The sequence below is a fragment of the Epinephelus moara genome, chromosome 18, assembly GCF_006386435.1.
Source record: "Epinephelus moara isolate mb chromosome 18, YSFRI_EMoa_1.0, whole genome shotgun sequence".
NCBI classification, from domain to species: domain Eukaryota; kingdom Metazoa; phylum Chordata; class Actinopteri; order Perciformes; family Serranidae; genus Epinephelus; species Epinephelus moara.
In genome coordinates, this window is record NC_065523.1 from 20,547,313 (window position 1) to 20,564,637 (window position 17,325).

At 43.2% G+C, this 17,325-nt stretch overlaps 1 protein-coding gene across 2 annotated transcripts in view; it reads right to left on the reverse strand.

Annotated features, from left to right (window-relative positions):
• Positions 1-17,325, reverse strand: part of LOC126405207 (potassium channel subfamily T member 2) — a 58,169-nt gene that overhangs the window by 24,202 nt on the left and 16,642 nt on the right. For both annotated transcript variants that reach the window (XM_050068825.1, XM_050068824.1), the window contains exons 2-13: positions 15,612-15,691; positions 14,698-14,800; positions 14,340-14,402; positions 13,424-13,472; positions 12,906-12,965; positions 12,142-12,216; positions 11,863-11,946; positions 11,332-11,426; positions 10,447-10,627; positions 5,027-5,191; positions 2,950-3,086; positions 2,179-2,242 (exon numbers count right to left, since the gene is read on the reverse strand). In XM_050068825.1, coding sequence (XP_049924782.1) covers positions 2,179-2,242; positions 2,950-3,086; positions 5,027-5,191; positions 10,447-10,627; positions 11,332-11,426; positions 11,863-11,946; positions 12,142-12,216; positions 12,906-12,965; positions 13,424-13,472; positions 14,340-14,402; positions 14,698-14,800; positions 15,612-15,691 — 1,156 coding nt within the window. The remainder of the gene's footprint in view (positions 1-2,178; positions 2,243-2,949; positions 3,087-5,026; positions 5,192-10,446; positions 10,628-11,331; positions 11,427-11,862; positions 11,947-12,141; positions 12,217-12,905; positions 12,966-13,423; positions 13,473-14,339; positions 14,403-14,697; positions 14,801-15,611; positions 15,692-17,325) is intronic.

Sequence of the window (17,325 nt, forward strand, 5' to 3'; positions counted from 1 at the left end):
AATATATTAAAAGCAAATTACAAGACATTTTCATTTGTTTTTAGAAAAACTATAATTTAAGAAAAATAATCAGGCGAGCAGTCTTAAAGCTTCGGCTGGTAACTTTAATGAAAATGACTTTGCCTCATCTTTGCTTAAAGGGATAGTGCACCCAAAAATGACAACTCACCCATTATCTACTCACCCATATGCCGATGGAGGCCGATTGAGTCCTCACAACACTTGCAGAGATCCAAGGGGAGAGCGGGTAGCAACACAACTCCACCTAGTGTAGGCTTACGGCGCCCCAGATTCAAACATCCAAAAACACATGATTGACCAGCGAAAGCATGTGAACGCACATGAACGCGGTGCCCATGTCTCACGGTCTCACGCAAGCGCGCACACGTGAGCGCGGTGTACAGAGAGGTAGTTAGAGCTACAGGCTACAATGAGGCTAAAAACAGAGTTCAAATGACGTTTTTCCAAACAGCTTTTTATGTCAGGGCTTCAGGACACTTGGATCACTACGGACGAGCAGTATAGAGATATTCAATCATGTGTTTTTGGACGTTTGAATCTGGGGCGCCGTAAGCCTCCATTAGGTGGAGTTGTGTTGCTACCTCCTCTCCCCTGGGATCTCCGCAAGTGATGTGAGGACTCTGAAACTTCACCTGAGCCTCCCTCGGCAAATGGGTGAGTAGATAATGGCTGAATTTTCATTTTTGGGTGCACTATCCCTTTAAACTGTCATTATACTCTGAAAGAAGTACACGAGATAGATAGTTTGTGAAAAAAATTCTTCTTAGAGCCTCTAATGGCATTTGTTAGAGGTGAACGCAGCGCACCATAGAAAACCAATCAGAGCCGAGATGTCTCCAACGCAGATGTCAATCATGTCAATCACTGCTCGTGAACTGCGATCAAACTAGGCAGTGCTGATCAAATATGAATCAAGATTCTGTTACTGCTTTGCCTATCTCTCGCCTCAAATGTTTTCTGAAATATATTTTAGTGTACTGTTTAGCTGTACAATGAGAAAGTTTGCAACTCAGCCGCCATGTTGGAATCAGGCAACCGAAGTACCAAGCACTGCCCACCGGCCAGACAAGCTTCCTCATAAAGAGAACAATAAAAGTAAGAAAAAAAGGGAGTGCTGCACTGGGGTTAAAAACTCTCTGTAGTTAGTTGTAAAAACATCAGGTGCTCTTCAAGGATGGGGCAAAGAGTCACTTAAAGATAAAAAACAGTACAGGCAGGAAGTCCAAAGACGCAACTAACAGTTAGTCGTCATGAGTTATACACTTTATAAGTATTTCAAGTTTATACATGTTATGAGTTTGTTTGTCTGTTCACACATATTGTTTTTTGTCCTTGTCATACACACCTTATATTTTCAGTTTCTGCCACTTTTTCACAACATATAACAATTCTTATTTTATTTCACTGTCTTCCATTTATTTGGCACTGAGCCTTTATTCTTGTTACTAAATATGTTAATTATTTAGAGTATTCATTTATGTAATTTTCATTTGCAATTTCTGTCAATGTGTTTTTTTTGTCTAGTGGGGCTACACCAATATATCATATGACCTGTGTCACATGACCCTCACATGAGCTCTTAAATTGCAAACCTGTTTCTGATGCATTTTAGACCCTGATGAAGACTCTCTAGTCAAAACGACTTGGTTTATCTGTGTATTAATAAAGTATTTTTAACTACAGCCAGATTGCCTCAGATGCATTTTTGGACTGGCTGCCTGTACTAAGGACTTCTACACTGAGTGAGCTGGCCAGTCGTTGAACAATAAAATGTTTCTGAAAACATTTGAAGTGAGAAATGCATACAGAATCTAGATTCATATTTGATCAGTGCTCCCTAGTTTGACAGTTTGACTACAGTTCACGAGCAGGGATTGACATGACCGACAGCTGTATCAGAGACTCATTGGCTCTCATTGGTTGTTTTCGTTCACGTATGGTAAGGCCATTAGAAGTCAAGGCAATGAAGAAGGCAGAGGGGTTTGATTATTTTTCACAGATTATCTCTCTCATTTAATGCTGTATGAACATATTGACAGCTCCAGCAGAAATGAAAAAGTTATCTTTCATAAAAGTTACCAACTACAGCTTTAATAACACAGATGTTTTTTTAGTGTGAAGAGTCATGGCGATACAGGGAAGCATTGGGGAACGTACAGCAGCAATGCGGTCCACTTCAAACCGGTTACTGAGGATAAAGCAGGCCTCAGCATCGTCCATCCTGCAGGCAGTTAGTAGAGTACGTGGCCATGGGAGCCAGAGAGAGAGATAAATAGAGAGACAGAAAGAGACAGAGAGAAAGAGAATCGGGGGAGCGGTGAGGAGAAAAGACATTGGAAGGAGGGTGTTGTCATGTTATTGAGGGAGAGGACAAAAGAGAAAAAAGCAGGACAATAGAACAACCAATGTGTCTTTCAAGCCCACGCTATTTATGGTTGAGATACAGTACTAGGAGGCGAGGAGACAGGGAGATTAAAAAAAAAAAAATACAGGCTTTTGCTCCTTTTCTTTCCATGTGACAAAGCCAGTCTAAGGTGCTGCATTATCAGAAGCCAGGGGGTAAACAATAAGCAATATGACTCAAACTGTAATTACTGCTGTTAGTTCAAGGCTCTAGGTGCATTAATTGTGAACTCAAGCTCCTACACAAGGCCTTTCGTTTCAAGGTGTCTTAACTTGGGTTTGTTCTGGACTTAATCTTTGCAGAATTACTTTGTGATAATAACACTTAGACTTTTAAAGGCCTGGAATAGAGGGCAGAGTATTCTGTGTCTGGACTCAGTGGTTAAATAACATGTATTCATTATTGTAAACACATGGTGTTGGGCACATGTACGTGTGCATGACACAAATAAAAATGAATCAATCAATAGATATAAAACTAAATAATCTATAAAATCAAATTGTTCTTTGGTCACAGTGACTCACTTGGCCCTCATCAGGTCCTGGTCTTTGAGGGCAGAACCCTGCAGGTAGATGACTCTCTGGGCCCACAGAGGGACGTGTAGGACCCTCCTAACCTGGACATCCATCTCTGCTGGGCAAAGGATCACCACATAGTAGTCCTACACACACAAGCAGGAGACAGTCACAGGTTTTCATTTGTTTTTGTTTCATTGCAAATCTCTTCAGAGAAAGGGTGTTAAGTAATAAGAGCCTGAGGGGAGATACTATAGAGGGGACACTTGAGAGAGCACTGCAGAAGATAGCAAAGAGAAAAGAGATAAGTCCACTCTCAGTGTACGTGCACTGGAAGTTTTAACATTATACTTTTTGAAATTGTACACTGGGCCATTATTCACTTTAAAACTAGTTGTGATGTCACAAAATCCTGATTTAATTACCACATCTTTAAAGGACAGTTCACTCCAAAATCAAAAATACATAATTTTCCTCTCACCTGTAGTGCTATTTATCAAATGGATTGTTTTGGTGTGAGTTGCCAAGTGTTGGAGATATTGGCAGCTTGTGGTGCTCAAAGCACCAAGTAAATAAATAAATAAAAACCATGACCCAGTTACTCAAGTTAATCCACAGACCTTGTTGTGAGCAGTTTCATGCAGGAACTATTTTCTCTCTCCCGAGTTACACCTGCCAACTGTATCCCCGTGCAGAAGGAAGTGTGCATCTACTGCTAGCCATAGACGTTATGAAATAATAGAGGAAGCTACCATGTTGTCAGCCATTGGATTGTGGACTCCCGTTTTGAAACCTCGAGTTCAGCATTTTGGCCATCGCCATCTTGGAATTATGGAGCCAGAAGTAATTTGGACAAGAGGGTTGAGCTGTGGAGGAGTGAGGAGTGGATTCAGCTTACAGACTGCGGTGACGCCTCACAGACAGCCTGTAAACTTAAGAGGCCCCACCCTTATTTATGCGCAACTTTAAGCGTTATATAAAAATTCACCCCATAAAACTGTCATGATAGGGAACATTAGCTATAGAGAACAAAACCGTTTTTTGTAACATGTTTATTTCTGCTATAAAGTTGGGCATTTAAACATGGGTGTCTATGGAAATTGACTGGCTTCTGGAGCCAGCCTCAAGTGGTCGTTCAAGGAACTGCAGTTTTTGGCATTTCACTGTTGGCTTCATTTTTCAGCCCCAGAAATTACCGCTTGCCGCTAGGTCACCTAGCACCACTGAGCTAGCTAATGCTACAGCTCAGCCGAGGAGGACGCCATTAATGTTTGCATCCGGCATTGTCAAGAGCATGATCCTCTCGTCCATGAGTAGATGCACACTTCCTTCTGCACAGTGGTACAGTTGGTAGGTGTAGTTTGGTAGAGAGAGAATACTGTAGTTCCTACATGAAACTGCTCACAACAAGGTCTGAGGATTATCTTGAGTAACCAGGTCATGATTTCTGGAGAGAGACATTGCTGTTGAGTTTTTCAAAATGTTTTTTTTTTTTTTTTTTTTTTAATGTTTTGAGCACCACAAGCCAAGTGCCATCGAGTTCCATTACATGAGAGAAAAGGCAGACATCTCTACAGCTGATATCTCTCACACCAAAACAATCTGGACTGATTAATGGCACTACAGCCAAGAGGAAAAATGAACTGTCCCTTTAAACTGAGATTAATATAAAAACTGTTTATTGCTGTCAAACTCCGCACATTCATCACTGTGCACAGTGAAGGTCAAACATCCAAGTAAGGTAACAATATGCAAATCATATTTTTGAGTGGAAGGGGACTTAAACCATTACCTCAACATGATTCACACCCCAGCCCCAGACACTAGTCCTTTGAAGTGGTGAGGGCCAAATCATAACTCTTATTGAACAAAGAGATATGCACACATGGATGCACCCTAAAGCAAACACACACATCTGCTCCGACATGAATAAGACAGCAGTATGAGACTTGCTACTGCTGAATTAATCCTCTGCTTTAACCTCAGCTGTTCGGGCTCCTGAAGAGGATTAAAGACAACAAACACACACAAACACAAGTCCCCCCACACCAACATGCTCTTTTAACTTAAAACCATTTGGAGAGACCTGTAATCGCGGGTGAGCGAAGAACTCGTTTAGGAAGTCCATGAGGAGGTCGATCTTGAGGCAGCTGACACACAGCACCACGTGTTTCTCCGTCTGCGCCCTGTAGCGGCTGTAGTTCCCCCCGGACTTCTGTCGCTCCATCCACAGAAAGGCCAGCTGCTCGAACTACATTCAGGGTGACATCCATCACATTCAACAGATGGAAACTGGATTAAGTTAGCTGGGGATACAGGGAGGAGCCAGGTGGCATCAGAAAAGAAAACAATGCTTTGTACTGAGCGGTGTTTCCGACTGATTAGGGAGAGTGTCTGGGGGGAGTTAAGGAAAGTGGACATTTGGTTCAAGATGGTGACTGAATGGAACATGATAGCAGGTTGTAATAGAGGAAGGCAGGTCATGGAAATAACAGTAAGCCTGAGCAAATTGCACAGATTGTTTTGTGTGTAGGGCCAGGTGGGTCAATGGATGCTGGGATTTTATAGATGAAGAGATGCAAGAAAGATGCTGATTAGAAAACAGACAAAAGAGCTTCTGATTAAGCAACAGAGTAAGACTGATACCACCCTCCTGTCTGTACAGTATGAAGCCACACCCAGCAGCTGGTTAGCTTAACTTAGCTTAGCAAAAAGACCGGAAAGAGGGGTGTATGTGTTTTATTGCGCATTAAGCTGTAACAAAAAAAAAGAAGCTTAATTTGCATATTTTTTTTATGTGGATCGAAAGTGTTGACATTGTGGATGTAATTGTTTGTTTGCTTTCTGATACAAGAATACTGTACTGTCATGTTTATTTTTGAAGAAGATATCTGCGTCTTTAGCTAAAGAGGTCGACCAGTTTGAATTAACATTCGGATCTCCGAGGGCGCCTGTCTCCTGAATGGTTGGTCATTCTGGTTAATCAAACTACGCTCTAATGCTTGACACATCCCTAAGGGTTGCCACATGGCCAAAGTGACATCACATCATCAAACACACCTCTTAGCGGGGGTGCCAAGCTGCAGGGTATTGCCTGTCATTGGACATCTAACATTTTTTAACTATGCGGACGTAGCTGGGCGGAGAAAATGGAGAACTTTAAAGAGCTTCTGGTGGCATAAGTGAAGCAGTATAGACATCTGTCAGGCTGTTCTCATGCACTGTTTGTATGTTTTGCTATAGCACCATTTCCAATGAGCATTACGGTACGGTTCAGTTAAGTTCGATACGCTGTTTTTCCGTTTCCAATGTGAAAAGTTGCGGATGGTACCAATGGAACTGCTCCGAACTGTCCCCATTTTTGGTCCCCCTTCTGTTGGGGTACCTAACACACAGATCTGGTACTAAAAGGTGGAGCTGTGAACACTGCAGTCCATTGATTGGTCAATAGCGGATGGTCACTGGTACTGTTTGCGGTGGATACTCTAGGGTCTAGGTACCATGTCTGAGGGGTTACTTTTGGTTCCAAAGGTACCATATTGACAGTGTTTGGTGGAAACGGAGCCAAAATTTGCACATGTCCTACCTTATCATGATCCAAACGTCATGTATAACTATATAAATAGTTATATATACATGTATATAAATATTTGGAAAGGCTGCGGTTAGGTGACCAATACGAAATATGGGAGTTAAGAAGGAGTAGTTGTAGTGGTGGTGACCAGTGTTCGGAACTGTGTGAACTTTGAGTTACTTTAAGGTACACTGTCACCATGTTTCTTTTTATTTAACCTATCCTACAAAACTTTACATTAAGTGTGCAACATCATTTGAGGGGTATTACTTTGTTAGATAACACACAAACCCTTGGATGAGGATGTGTTGCATCTGTAAGAAATTAAAATGGTGCACTGACATCCAAAAGTATTTCAAGTGCATTTCTGTCAAACATTGGTCTTTCAAGTTTGTTGTACTCCCCCTCGTCTTGCCTCCATTAATTCAGTCGCTGTACAGATCATCTCCTGCTCTCTTCCTGGGTGGCCATTTTGTAAACAATAAAATTGTTCTATTCTCTGTAGACATGAGTTTTCGATACACAGTCCAGTACAGTTTGGGAGAATATTGGTTTGCTGCAAAGAGAAACCCACAAGGAGTATAAAAGATCCAAACGTTTCCGTGACACAATTCTGCACCAGCTTATGTCCTTATGTCTGTGCAGAAAGCATAACTGCAGATTGAAACTCTCTCATATAGGTTAACAGAAAAAAATGTTCAAATTATAAAGGGTGAGGTCAGAAAAAGTGATTGCTGTCTGGCAAATGCGTCCTTGCCTATACAAACTGTTGTTTTTGTCCATCTGAGCTTATTTCTTTGTCATTGTTTGTTGGCAAAAATGGCACAAAATATCCATTTTTACTTTTCTATTATTGTCTCATGTTCATTAAAAAATCTTTCCTTGGGGGCCCCAAAGACCAGGAGGCTTTATGCAACTGCTCATATCGCTTAATGTGTAGGGCCGGCTCTGCGTACACCTGTCGTGAATCTTTGTGATATCACATGACACTAAGCTGATACTAAACAGATGACGAACTGATCTATTAAAACAGGAGTGTCCAAACTCTATTGAATGAGGGTCAGATTAGATCATGTGAAACTACCTGGGGGCCAGATGCCTCTTGCATCATATGGGTTATTTAAAAAAATCACATACAAATGACACAAACACAATTGTTTCATCCTTAAATGATAATTCATCAATTCAACTTTCCACCACTCGCGAAAGCAGCGGCTCTTGTGCTTGACTTCACGTTTCTTTGCTGTGCTCATGTCTGCTACCTAGCAGGAAATATCTTAATGTTATCTTGATGTTAGGTAATTGCTCGTTTGCTTGCTTACTGTCTGTCTATGAAAACACATTAGTTCAGCCTGCGTCGTTCCCACTTGGTGCATGTACGATTGCCTAAACTGAATGACTGACCTGCCATTGTGAGGTGAATGGGAAAAAAATGCTAAGTGATCTTGCTACATTAACCAATATTGTGTTAATCATATAGTATATTATGAAAGACAAGCCGAGGGCTTGTGTAAAACAATCTGCACGCCACAATTGGACTTTGGACATGACCATATTAAACATCTGCCAGCTGTAATGAAGGTCCTCAGCTTGTGAGCAGCAACAGTTGCAATGTGCGGCTGAAAATGTCTCTAAACATCCACCTCTGACACGATGACAGAATTCAATAGACCGAGTTCATTTGTGTAGTTTTTCTCTGGGAAGTCATCATTTTACCCCGAATAATTCTCCTTGCTTCTGAGCTGAGATAATGTCAGCTCGTTAAAGGTGGAAAACACCGTCGAGGCCACACACATCTATATGACAACAGTGTTTTATTTAGCCATCATTTGTGTACAGCCAGCTCTCGGTGGCACCGACTGTGGCAGATTTGCGATGTTAACAATCAAGCTTCTCTATTAGAGCATCATGATTTGTTTCAGAGAACGTCTCCAAGCTGGTGAAACTAAATTAGAAACAGGAGAAATGACCCTAAATGGTTGGCTTTTCATCTTATTTTCAAATCAATATCCTTTTAAGTCTAAAAGAAATGACAAAACGACACGTCAAGAGGTACATTTCCTGTGGTGTGTTTTGGACAGGTACAGGAAAACTAACAGAGGCAGCAATAAGATAACGACAGTAGCTGAATCCTGATGTGCTCTGAGGCTCCCCTGTGCAGCCTGGAGACCAGTCATGGCAGGACTCAGAGTCACACACACACACACACACACACACACAGGGTGGGGGTTGGGGTTTGGGCTTCAGGGGGGGGCCAGCTTCAAATGTCAAGGGGTATTTATGGATGAAAGACGGGGAGAGGGAGTGGGGAGGATGGCATGGTATCCATGTTGGTGATGCACAGATTGCCATTCCTTCAGTGGGCTTGCGCAAGTTAAGCAAAAGTATCTTGATGCTCTTTTGTTTTGTGAAGGGTTTTTTTTTACCACCCGGTGATGGGAAAAACAAAAACAGTGAAAGCGTGTTCAGTAGCCATAATGCCTGCGTAGGATGCAGCCCTACACCTACTGCTTATGTGACACGACTAAAAAAAGACGAGCTATCAAAGACGTGTAGCGTCATCACAAAAGAAATCCAATTTGCAGCAAAACAAGAATGTCAGTAAAGCAAATCATTTGTGAATTTGTTTATCAGCAGTGTTCAGTGTGATTTCCTGCCTAGAGAGGCCCTCCTCTGACTGCCGGCACACACACACACAGAAAATTCATCCCATTAGCACTTTCACATCTTCTGGGAAACACACAGCAGGTACAGCAGCTACCTCAGGGATAAAGTTTACACATATATGAGTAATGAACAACCATTTGGCTACAGTGCACCTGTTTGTCAAGGTGTTTTCATCAGTTCCTGCACAAACAGTGTGCAAATGCTTCCTGTAGTTCTCTGTCATGAGGTTCCCTCTGCGGAGTAGCTAAATGACAGGAGACGGATTTGGGGAATAGAGCGAGTAAGGAAGACACTTCCTGCTGTTCTCCGAGTAAAAATAGTGTTGTAAATCTACGTAGGATGCAATGAGTCATGTTGTGCAAAGGGGGGAACAAGACTCATTGCTCTTAACAGAGAAAACTTCTCTGCAACGAGCTCACCAAAGGAAACAAATTGGCTTTCGTGGAATCGCAAACCTTTCCCATCTGTTACTTTTACCAACGATTTCGAGAGGCACATCTGTGCTTAGTTTGTGTGAGATTTTTTCTACCTCACCTGGAGGACAGCCTGGCAGAGCCCTGTTCGCTGCTCCAAAAGTTAAATTGAAAAATAAAATATGAGACGGGTGAGATGAGTTTTTGCCTCCAGGCCTCTTCGACTCATCGAATCAATAAGGGTTTTAAAACTCGCCTTCAAAGCTTTCTGTTATCAAGTCATATCTTGTTTATTGCATTGCATTACATTCAGACTTTACAACCAATCACACCTCTGTTTTAAATTCATTGTCTGTCATTGTATTCATGGGTGGATTATGAGAGAAGAGGTCATTGGGCACAGAAGCAAGACACAAAAACTTTTTGTTGTTGTTGTTTTGCATGTCTTTGTAGTCGTTATGCATCTTTTTGTGGTTTTGTGTGTCTGTGGCTATTTTGTGTCCTCTCTCTCTCTCTCTCTCTCTCTCTATCTCTTTGGTGTCCTTTGTGTCTCTTTGATGTAATATTGTGTCCTTTTTTAATCATTTTGTGACTCACTGTTGTTGTTTTTCCTTTTTACGGTTATTTTGTTGCTCTTTGCGGTTTATTTGCATCTCTGTGTGGTCTTTTTGGCCCTCTTCAAAGAATTACCACATCATTTTGAGTCTCTCTCTGATCAGTACGTGTTAATTTAAGTGACATTTTGTAGATGAAGGCCAGAGGGGCTCCCTGACATTTTACTACCTGTGTGCAGTGGGCCTGCTTAGTAATTCATTCATGACTGTATTAGAGGTTATAACCAATGTTTCTCACCTGGATGGGAAGCACAATGAGTGCCACAAAGATCATGATGACCACCAGGAGCTGCGAAGGCCAGATTTGTGGGGTGACGTCTCCGAAGCCCACGGTGGAGAAGGTGACCACGCAGAAGTAGAGCGAGTCGAACAGGGTCAGGTTGTTGCCCGCTCGTTCGAGGTGTTGGATGCCGCAGATGCTGATGGAGGTCGGCAGGGTGGGAAAGATGGAGAGAGTAGGAGCAGAAAGTGAGCATCGCTGAGACTTCACATGCTGGACGTGTAGTATACATGCCTGTGGGAGCTATCATATTTCGATAGCTGTGTCTCCTGCTTGTATGTGTGACTGCGGAGATGGGGGTGGATGCATGCTTGAGCGCCTTTGTGGGACACTGTATGTTTGTGTATATAGGTGTGCGAGAGCAAGCTGCGCGTATTATTGTGTTCTTTAAGGGATAGATGAGTCAACAGGCAAATGTCAACCCTGAAACGGTCAGAGAGCTTAATTCATGCTGTGTGTAGGATCTTCTGGATTAGCTCAAGCTTTCACACCAGATACGCAGCGAGCTGACACATCCTCCACTGCACCGAAGCAATCGCCAGTTGTCATTTTGGAGCACTATCTCACTCTCGCAGTAACCAATTACCTCTCTGCTCTGTCTTTTTATCTTTTTGCTTGAGGGGCAGCATTTTTTTATTCTCCGATATCATTTATTCTGCATGTATCACACTGTTGCTTTGATTCTCTTGTCCATCTCATCCTCTTTCTGCTCCTTTCCTCACCCTGCCCATGGCTTTGACACCTTTCACTTCCTGTCAAACCTTCATTTAATGTCTCCCTTTTCCTTTTTTTCCGTCTTGGTCGCCCCCCTTTCTACTCCATGTCAGCAGCAGGGGTACCCACCATGTAAACATGAGGCAGACCAGTGTGCTGATGAGTATCACCACCTGGTTAAACATGGCTGAGTGCGTCCGCTGGATCGCCCTGTGGAGATCATTCTGCAGAGACACACACACAGATGTGAGATAACATATGGAAAGCACTATAGCTGCATTTTTAAAGTGTAAAATGAGGATAGTGGGAGGGAGACAATAAAAAAATGGATGACATAAAAATAAAATCACCAAAAAAGGAGATGAAAATGAAAGTGTAGGAATATATGGAGCAGACAGGGAGACAGCTTATTAAAAGATGTGAAGCCAGCTTGGATGTCAAAGGACAGATGGAGGCAGGGAATGTGAAAAGCTCCAATACTGAGCCCAAGGTGCAAGTTTAAACATTTTGCGACCGATTTACCTTCAATGCAGTGAGAGCTGGTGAGCTGAAATGGCACAGACAGAGAGGGGCAATCGCATGCCAACAAAATAACACATAACAGAGATGCTGAGATGAAAGTAATGAAAAAATTGGATAGGGAGATAGTGCTTCACTCACTATCATGTTCTCCAAAGCGTGTTTGGCCAGCCAGCAATTGAGAAATACAGGGATGAAGAGATTTCTGAGGGAGGGCAAAATCACCTATCAAGAAGAGGAAGCGTCAGTCTGCTTGGCTGTCTCATCACAGTTTTTTTTTTTTTCATATGTTGTACACATTCACAGGATCTCTTGCAAGGAGAGGGTTTGTGTGAGCATGTGCTCGTCGTGATGTCATTTTCTGAATTACACTGGCAGGTTTTAAAAACAGGTGGTGTGCTGTCAAGTCCTTCCACTCACAGTGATCATGAAGGGAACGGCGCTGATCATCTCCAGAATGAAGGGGACACGTAATACTTGCTCCCAAACGTTGCCCTGGAAACACAAACCACATGCAGAGGTCAGGAAACTCCATTGTCATGGCGACCTTCGGGAATTACCACATAAAGGGGCCTGATCGTGGAGAGTGGAAGGGAACAAATTGACGGACTTTTGCACCACAGAATTGATCAGGATGTATGAAGGGTTATACAACTCCATTGTGCAGCCCCTTGAGAAAGGAGAGAGCATTACTCTGTTTCCTCAAAGCTTTTCCATGCAATTAAGATGTCAGCCATAGCTGTTTTTATGTGTCTGCCACCTGCATATGGCTGACCTGAATCTGACTAGTGTAGGTGGACAGGCACGGGGTATGTCCACAGGAATCAGTCAGCTCTAAATGCTAAGGCCTCTAGCCTCCAGAGTAATCTGCAGAGTGAGCCCTTTATAGGCTTATAGTGTCAGGTGCATCAAAAGCAGGGCAACCCGTTGATTGATCGGCCCCCCATTGCAGCAACACAGGGGCCTCCCCTAAAGTTTTTCTGATGTGTCAATAACAGGATGATGCTAAGGCCCGCTGAGGGGCTTCAGACTTCAGTTTAGTCGAGTAAGCACACACAGAGGAGTGCAAAGTGGACAAACACCACCTTGAAGCACATTGCATGCATGCACACACGCCACACATCGTAGCCACAGACATCACAAAGAGCTTCAGACTGGCTGTTAGGGGGCGGTGAGTAACTCACCTTGTAGCTGAGGTACACGAGCAACATAGTTTCTGAAAAGCTGATGAAAGCCACAAGCACCTGCGAAATGAAAGAGAGAGAGAGAGAGTTATAGAGAAACGGAGAGATGCAGACACAGAGGGAGAGCGGAGACAGAGAGGAGTCGGAGAGAGACCAGAGCAGAGAGAAATTAGGAGTCGCAGAGATGGAAGAGGAGAGCGTGGGTGGAATCAGTAGGCGTGCTGATGATTGAGTTTCAGAGGGAACAGATTTAAGTGAAGCAAGAGACAGTCTGGTGTCTGATTGTGTACATTTATGTGCATCTAATCACACTGCAAGTGCAAAGCCATGTCAGGGTAAATGATCTGATTTCACATATTTAACCCTGGAATCACGTGATCCAAATTAAACACAGACAAACCAACAAATAGAGAACGCACAGATTATACCCAGCACTGTGTGAGTGCGCTCATGTATGCAGATATATGTGTGAACAGACTGAGGCTTTGTTTACACAGGAGTGTATTGATCTAACTGACCTGCAGTGCCCACAGCGGTAGAGGTCTATCCACCCAGATGATCAGTTTCCTGCACAGCGGAAAAAAGGCAAGAATAGAGAGCAGGGGAGAGAGACGGGGCAAAAAAGACACAAAAATTAGATGGAGGCATTTCCCACAATGGAAAATACATTAAAATCATTTTCTGCCCAACACAATGCCACTTTGAAGGGACCATGAACAAAACTCATGTCACTATGCTCAATTTAATTACACTGTTTACAACTGAACAACAGTAGAGTGCCCAGCTGCCAATGTGCTCATATTGTTGGAGAAAAGTAATATTCACATGGCCAAATGGAAATTTACAGCCTTATTGTGAGAGAAAGGCCGTTTTTTTCTTCTCCCAAAGACACCCTGGGGTTTATTGTGGCTGCTTGCCTGCCTGCGCTCTGATTTGCTCCTACGAGTCTGCTGCCTGAAGCAGAAGGCGGCCCATCCCTTTCCTGAGCTCACCCTGTCAGGCTCCTTATTCATTTGGAGCCAGAGCTTAGCCAGTGTCACCAGCCACCAATTAGATCAATAGGTCCCCGAGCAGGAGACATGGCACAGCCTCAGGTCCGTGCACACTTCCTGGTTTCTCCCCCGCTCTCTGCTGCTGTATATTACACGCTTTATCTCCACTAGATCGCTGTTGATTAGGCTGCACAGGCACTACATACATATTATGTTGACAGGTAATCAATACGGTTGGATTGTGACAAATGAATGTGGATCTGTAATGCTCAATATCAGCATTGTGAGTTGCATCGGTAAAGTGAAGTTGCATCGATTGCATTATATGACGTTTCCGACTAGCAGGCCGGTGTTGGGGAGCCTTTCCTCCAGGGTGTGCGGTTTCATGGTCCCTGTCTGCAGGCAGAGGCCATCACTTCTAATGAGAGACTCGCATGCTCACCAGTCAAACCCACTCCAGGGATGGGATGATGTGTTTTGTTTAGTGCAGTTGACTCCGCTCCCGCTGCAGGTGGGGAAGAAACAAAACCACAAAAACAGCAATAAAAGTGACTTCCTCTCACCAAAACTGAACCCTCAGCTCAGTCCAAATATCAGTTTACCTTCCTGATTGCATCTCCACCCCCTCTCTTCTCTTCTCCCACCATCATCTCACATCCAATCCTTTTACAGGATACTCTATACACACACACTGTTATCTCATTTATTGACCTGGTGCACTTGTTCCTGCTATCAGGCCTCAACACTCACAAAGACTTTGTTTCACCTCATTAAACCCCTGTTATCACCATTTCTCTCACCAGTCCTGCTTTCCGTCTTGCGGGTTGTCCAATAAGACTCTGACAATATAGAGGAGGCAGCTGAGCACTTTCAGAGCGAAGTTAAACATTCGCACTCGCAGACCTGCGGTGGGAAAAAAAAAAAAGATATGTCATTAGAAAAAAATATCAGCAGCTGAATTTACAAAGACAGATTTTAATGTGTTTACAAGTGTTTCTTTTAATATTCTTCATGCATGAGTTAAAACTATGACACTCAATAAAGCTCTGTGAGATTCTTCGCTCTACGCACGTAAGATGCTAATAAAGGTAGAAGACAGTGCGAAGACAAAACAGAGGAGCTCTGGGGAACCAACAGCTGCTCATAAACCATTTATCATCACTACCAAAAAGCTCACCAGTACCTCAGATTGTTCTCCAGAACACTATTCATCACATCTTTTCAATAAAGCATGCACAGCCATGCTTGGCTTAATGCAGCAGAAAATTTTGAGTATTTTATCTTGTCTGCTGAAATTTAATCTTGTATCCCTTACGCCAATATTTCTATTACATAATGTTATTCAGGCAGCGTTTTACCTCTTAATAAAAAAGGATGAAAGCAAAAATGATTACAAAATAAATAAGACACCTGTTTCAAGTTAGGATTTTATGATGTTAGATTTTATGCACGCAGGAGAGAATATAATAAAGGTATAACGTGTCTATAAATGAGTCCACAGATGATCTAACTCATGACACAGACATATAAAAAACAAAGAGTGGACAAGCTGAACCACTGTGATGAAATGCAGAGCAAGAATGGCGGCACATCACACGCTGAAGTGAAACAGTAACAGCAACTCGTGTAAAAAGAAAGAAAAACACAGCGCACAGAGAATTCACCCAGCTAATTGCAGACAACGAAACTGTGATCCCAAACACAGGCAACTCACTGGATCTTTGGTTTTTGATGAAGAACAGCTTGAGGCGCTCCTTGAAAGTGTTCTCATTCACATAGAACTCTACCTGCACCCTGAGGGAGGGATGGAGAGATGGGCAGAGACAAAGACAGGGAGGGTGCAACAGAGAGGAGAAAAAAAGAGGAGGTGATTAAACAGATAAAATACTTCTTTTCTGGAGTCAGAGGAGAAGAAACAAGTGGAGGGCTGGGAGATAAAAGGGAATAGAATAAAAGGTGAGCAAGAAAAAGTGTACAATTGAGCAAATTGGAGATGGAAATGGTGATAATGATTATTTGAACACTGAAAACTATGGAAATTGTGACTGGCTGCATTAAAGACTAATGGGTTTTGGAGGAAATGGTGTTCCAGCTTGTCCGGCTGCCCAAAGGCCTAGACAGCTGCAGTCAGTCTCGTTATCTCCACTGATTAAATATAGAGCAACAAATTACTTCCCTCTGATGTTTCTGCTGAACATTGGAGGCCATAATTACTGCTCTTTCTCCCTTTCCATTCAGGCACCCTCCTGTTACAGAAGGACACACACATACACATCTACTGTACAGAGGCCTGAACTACACACCTGTGGCAGGGTCATTAGGATTATTACACCATTCACATGCCCATCTGACATGGACGCTCGTGGAGAGGTATGATTAAAATGACAAAGAGACTCTCTTCAGACGGCTCTCTTACGTGGAGCTCTTACACATAACCAGACAGACCGACAGTGACTGCATTTCCTGTCTGACCACCTCGGGGGAGAATTCTCAGTAGCTTTCCTTTCATCCTATGGAGGAAAGAGTGGATGACTCAGGTCGAGGATGAAAAAACGCCAGGCCGCGGCTCGCTGGTGGTCTCCACAACACACGGACAGATGAAAGAGAGGCAGAACAACTGCAATCTATTCTGTCTGCAGGAAGAGGAAGAGATGGGGAGGAGAGGGGGGTCTTCCCAGGGTTCCAGAGTGACGCTGTGACCACCACCGCACATGGTCAGACACGCACAGACACGCACAGACCAAAACTGGCACTTTCCCAGCAATATTTGGGGGCGGGGGGGGGGGGTAACTCTCCTCATTGTTGCTATAGCAACACAGGATTCGTTGTCTTTTCCCTCCCTCTCACATGAGCGTATGTGAGCAAACACATACTTGTGAGTGTGTGTGTTCAGCCATCGAAGCCGATAGCCCCTCTCCAACTTGTTGATGGCTGCCTCCGCTCTGAGCAGCCCGCTGACAATAAGGCTTTTACACACATGATGGAAAACAGAGGGACATGCAGATACACACAGCTTCCCCAGGCTCGCAAAAAAGCTCAGGGGTGTGTAATTGCAGCTTCGGATTAGAAAATGACTTGGTATGAATTGCTGCAGAGACGAGACACCCTGCAGTGTTTGCAGTGTGGCAAGTAAGAAAAGATTTTGTGCCTGTGTGAGAGGTGAGTTGTACTGAGCTAATCGACCATACGACTGGCTGAGTTCTTTCGTGTACAGACCAATCAAACAGTCAATACCACTGTGGCCCATTATCACCAGTTTTCTGTAGTAAATCATTACTCATCCATTTAAGAAAAAAAAGAGAATAGAATGCATGCAATGGCATTAGGGTAAAAATTTTTACATTCAATGCAAGACCTGGCAATGGTGGAATGATTTAGCACTTAAAGAAGTAGTCACTGCTGGAGAGATGGTCTTTTCATAAAACTGG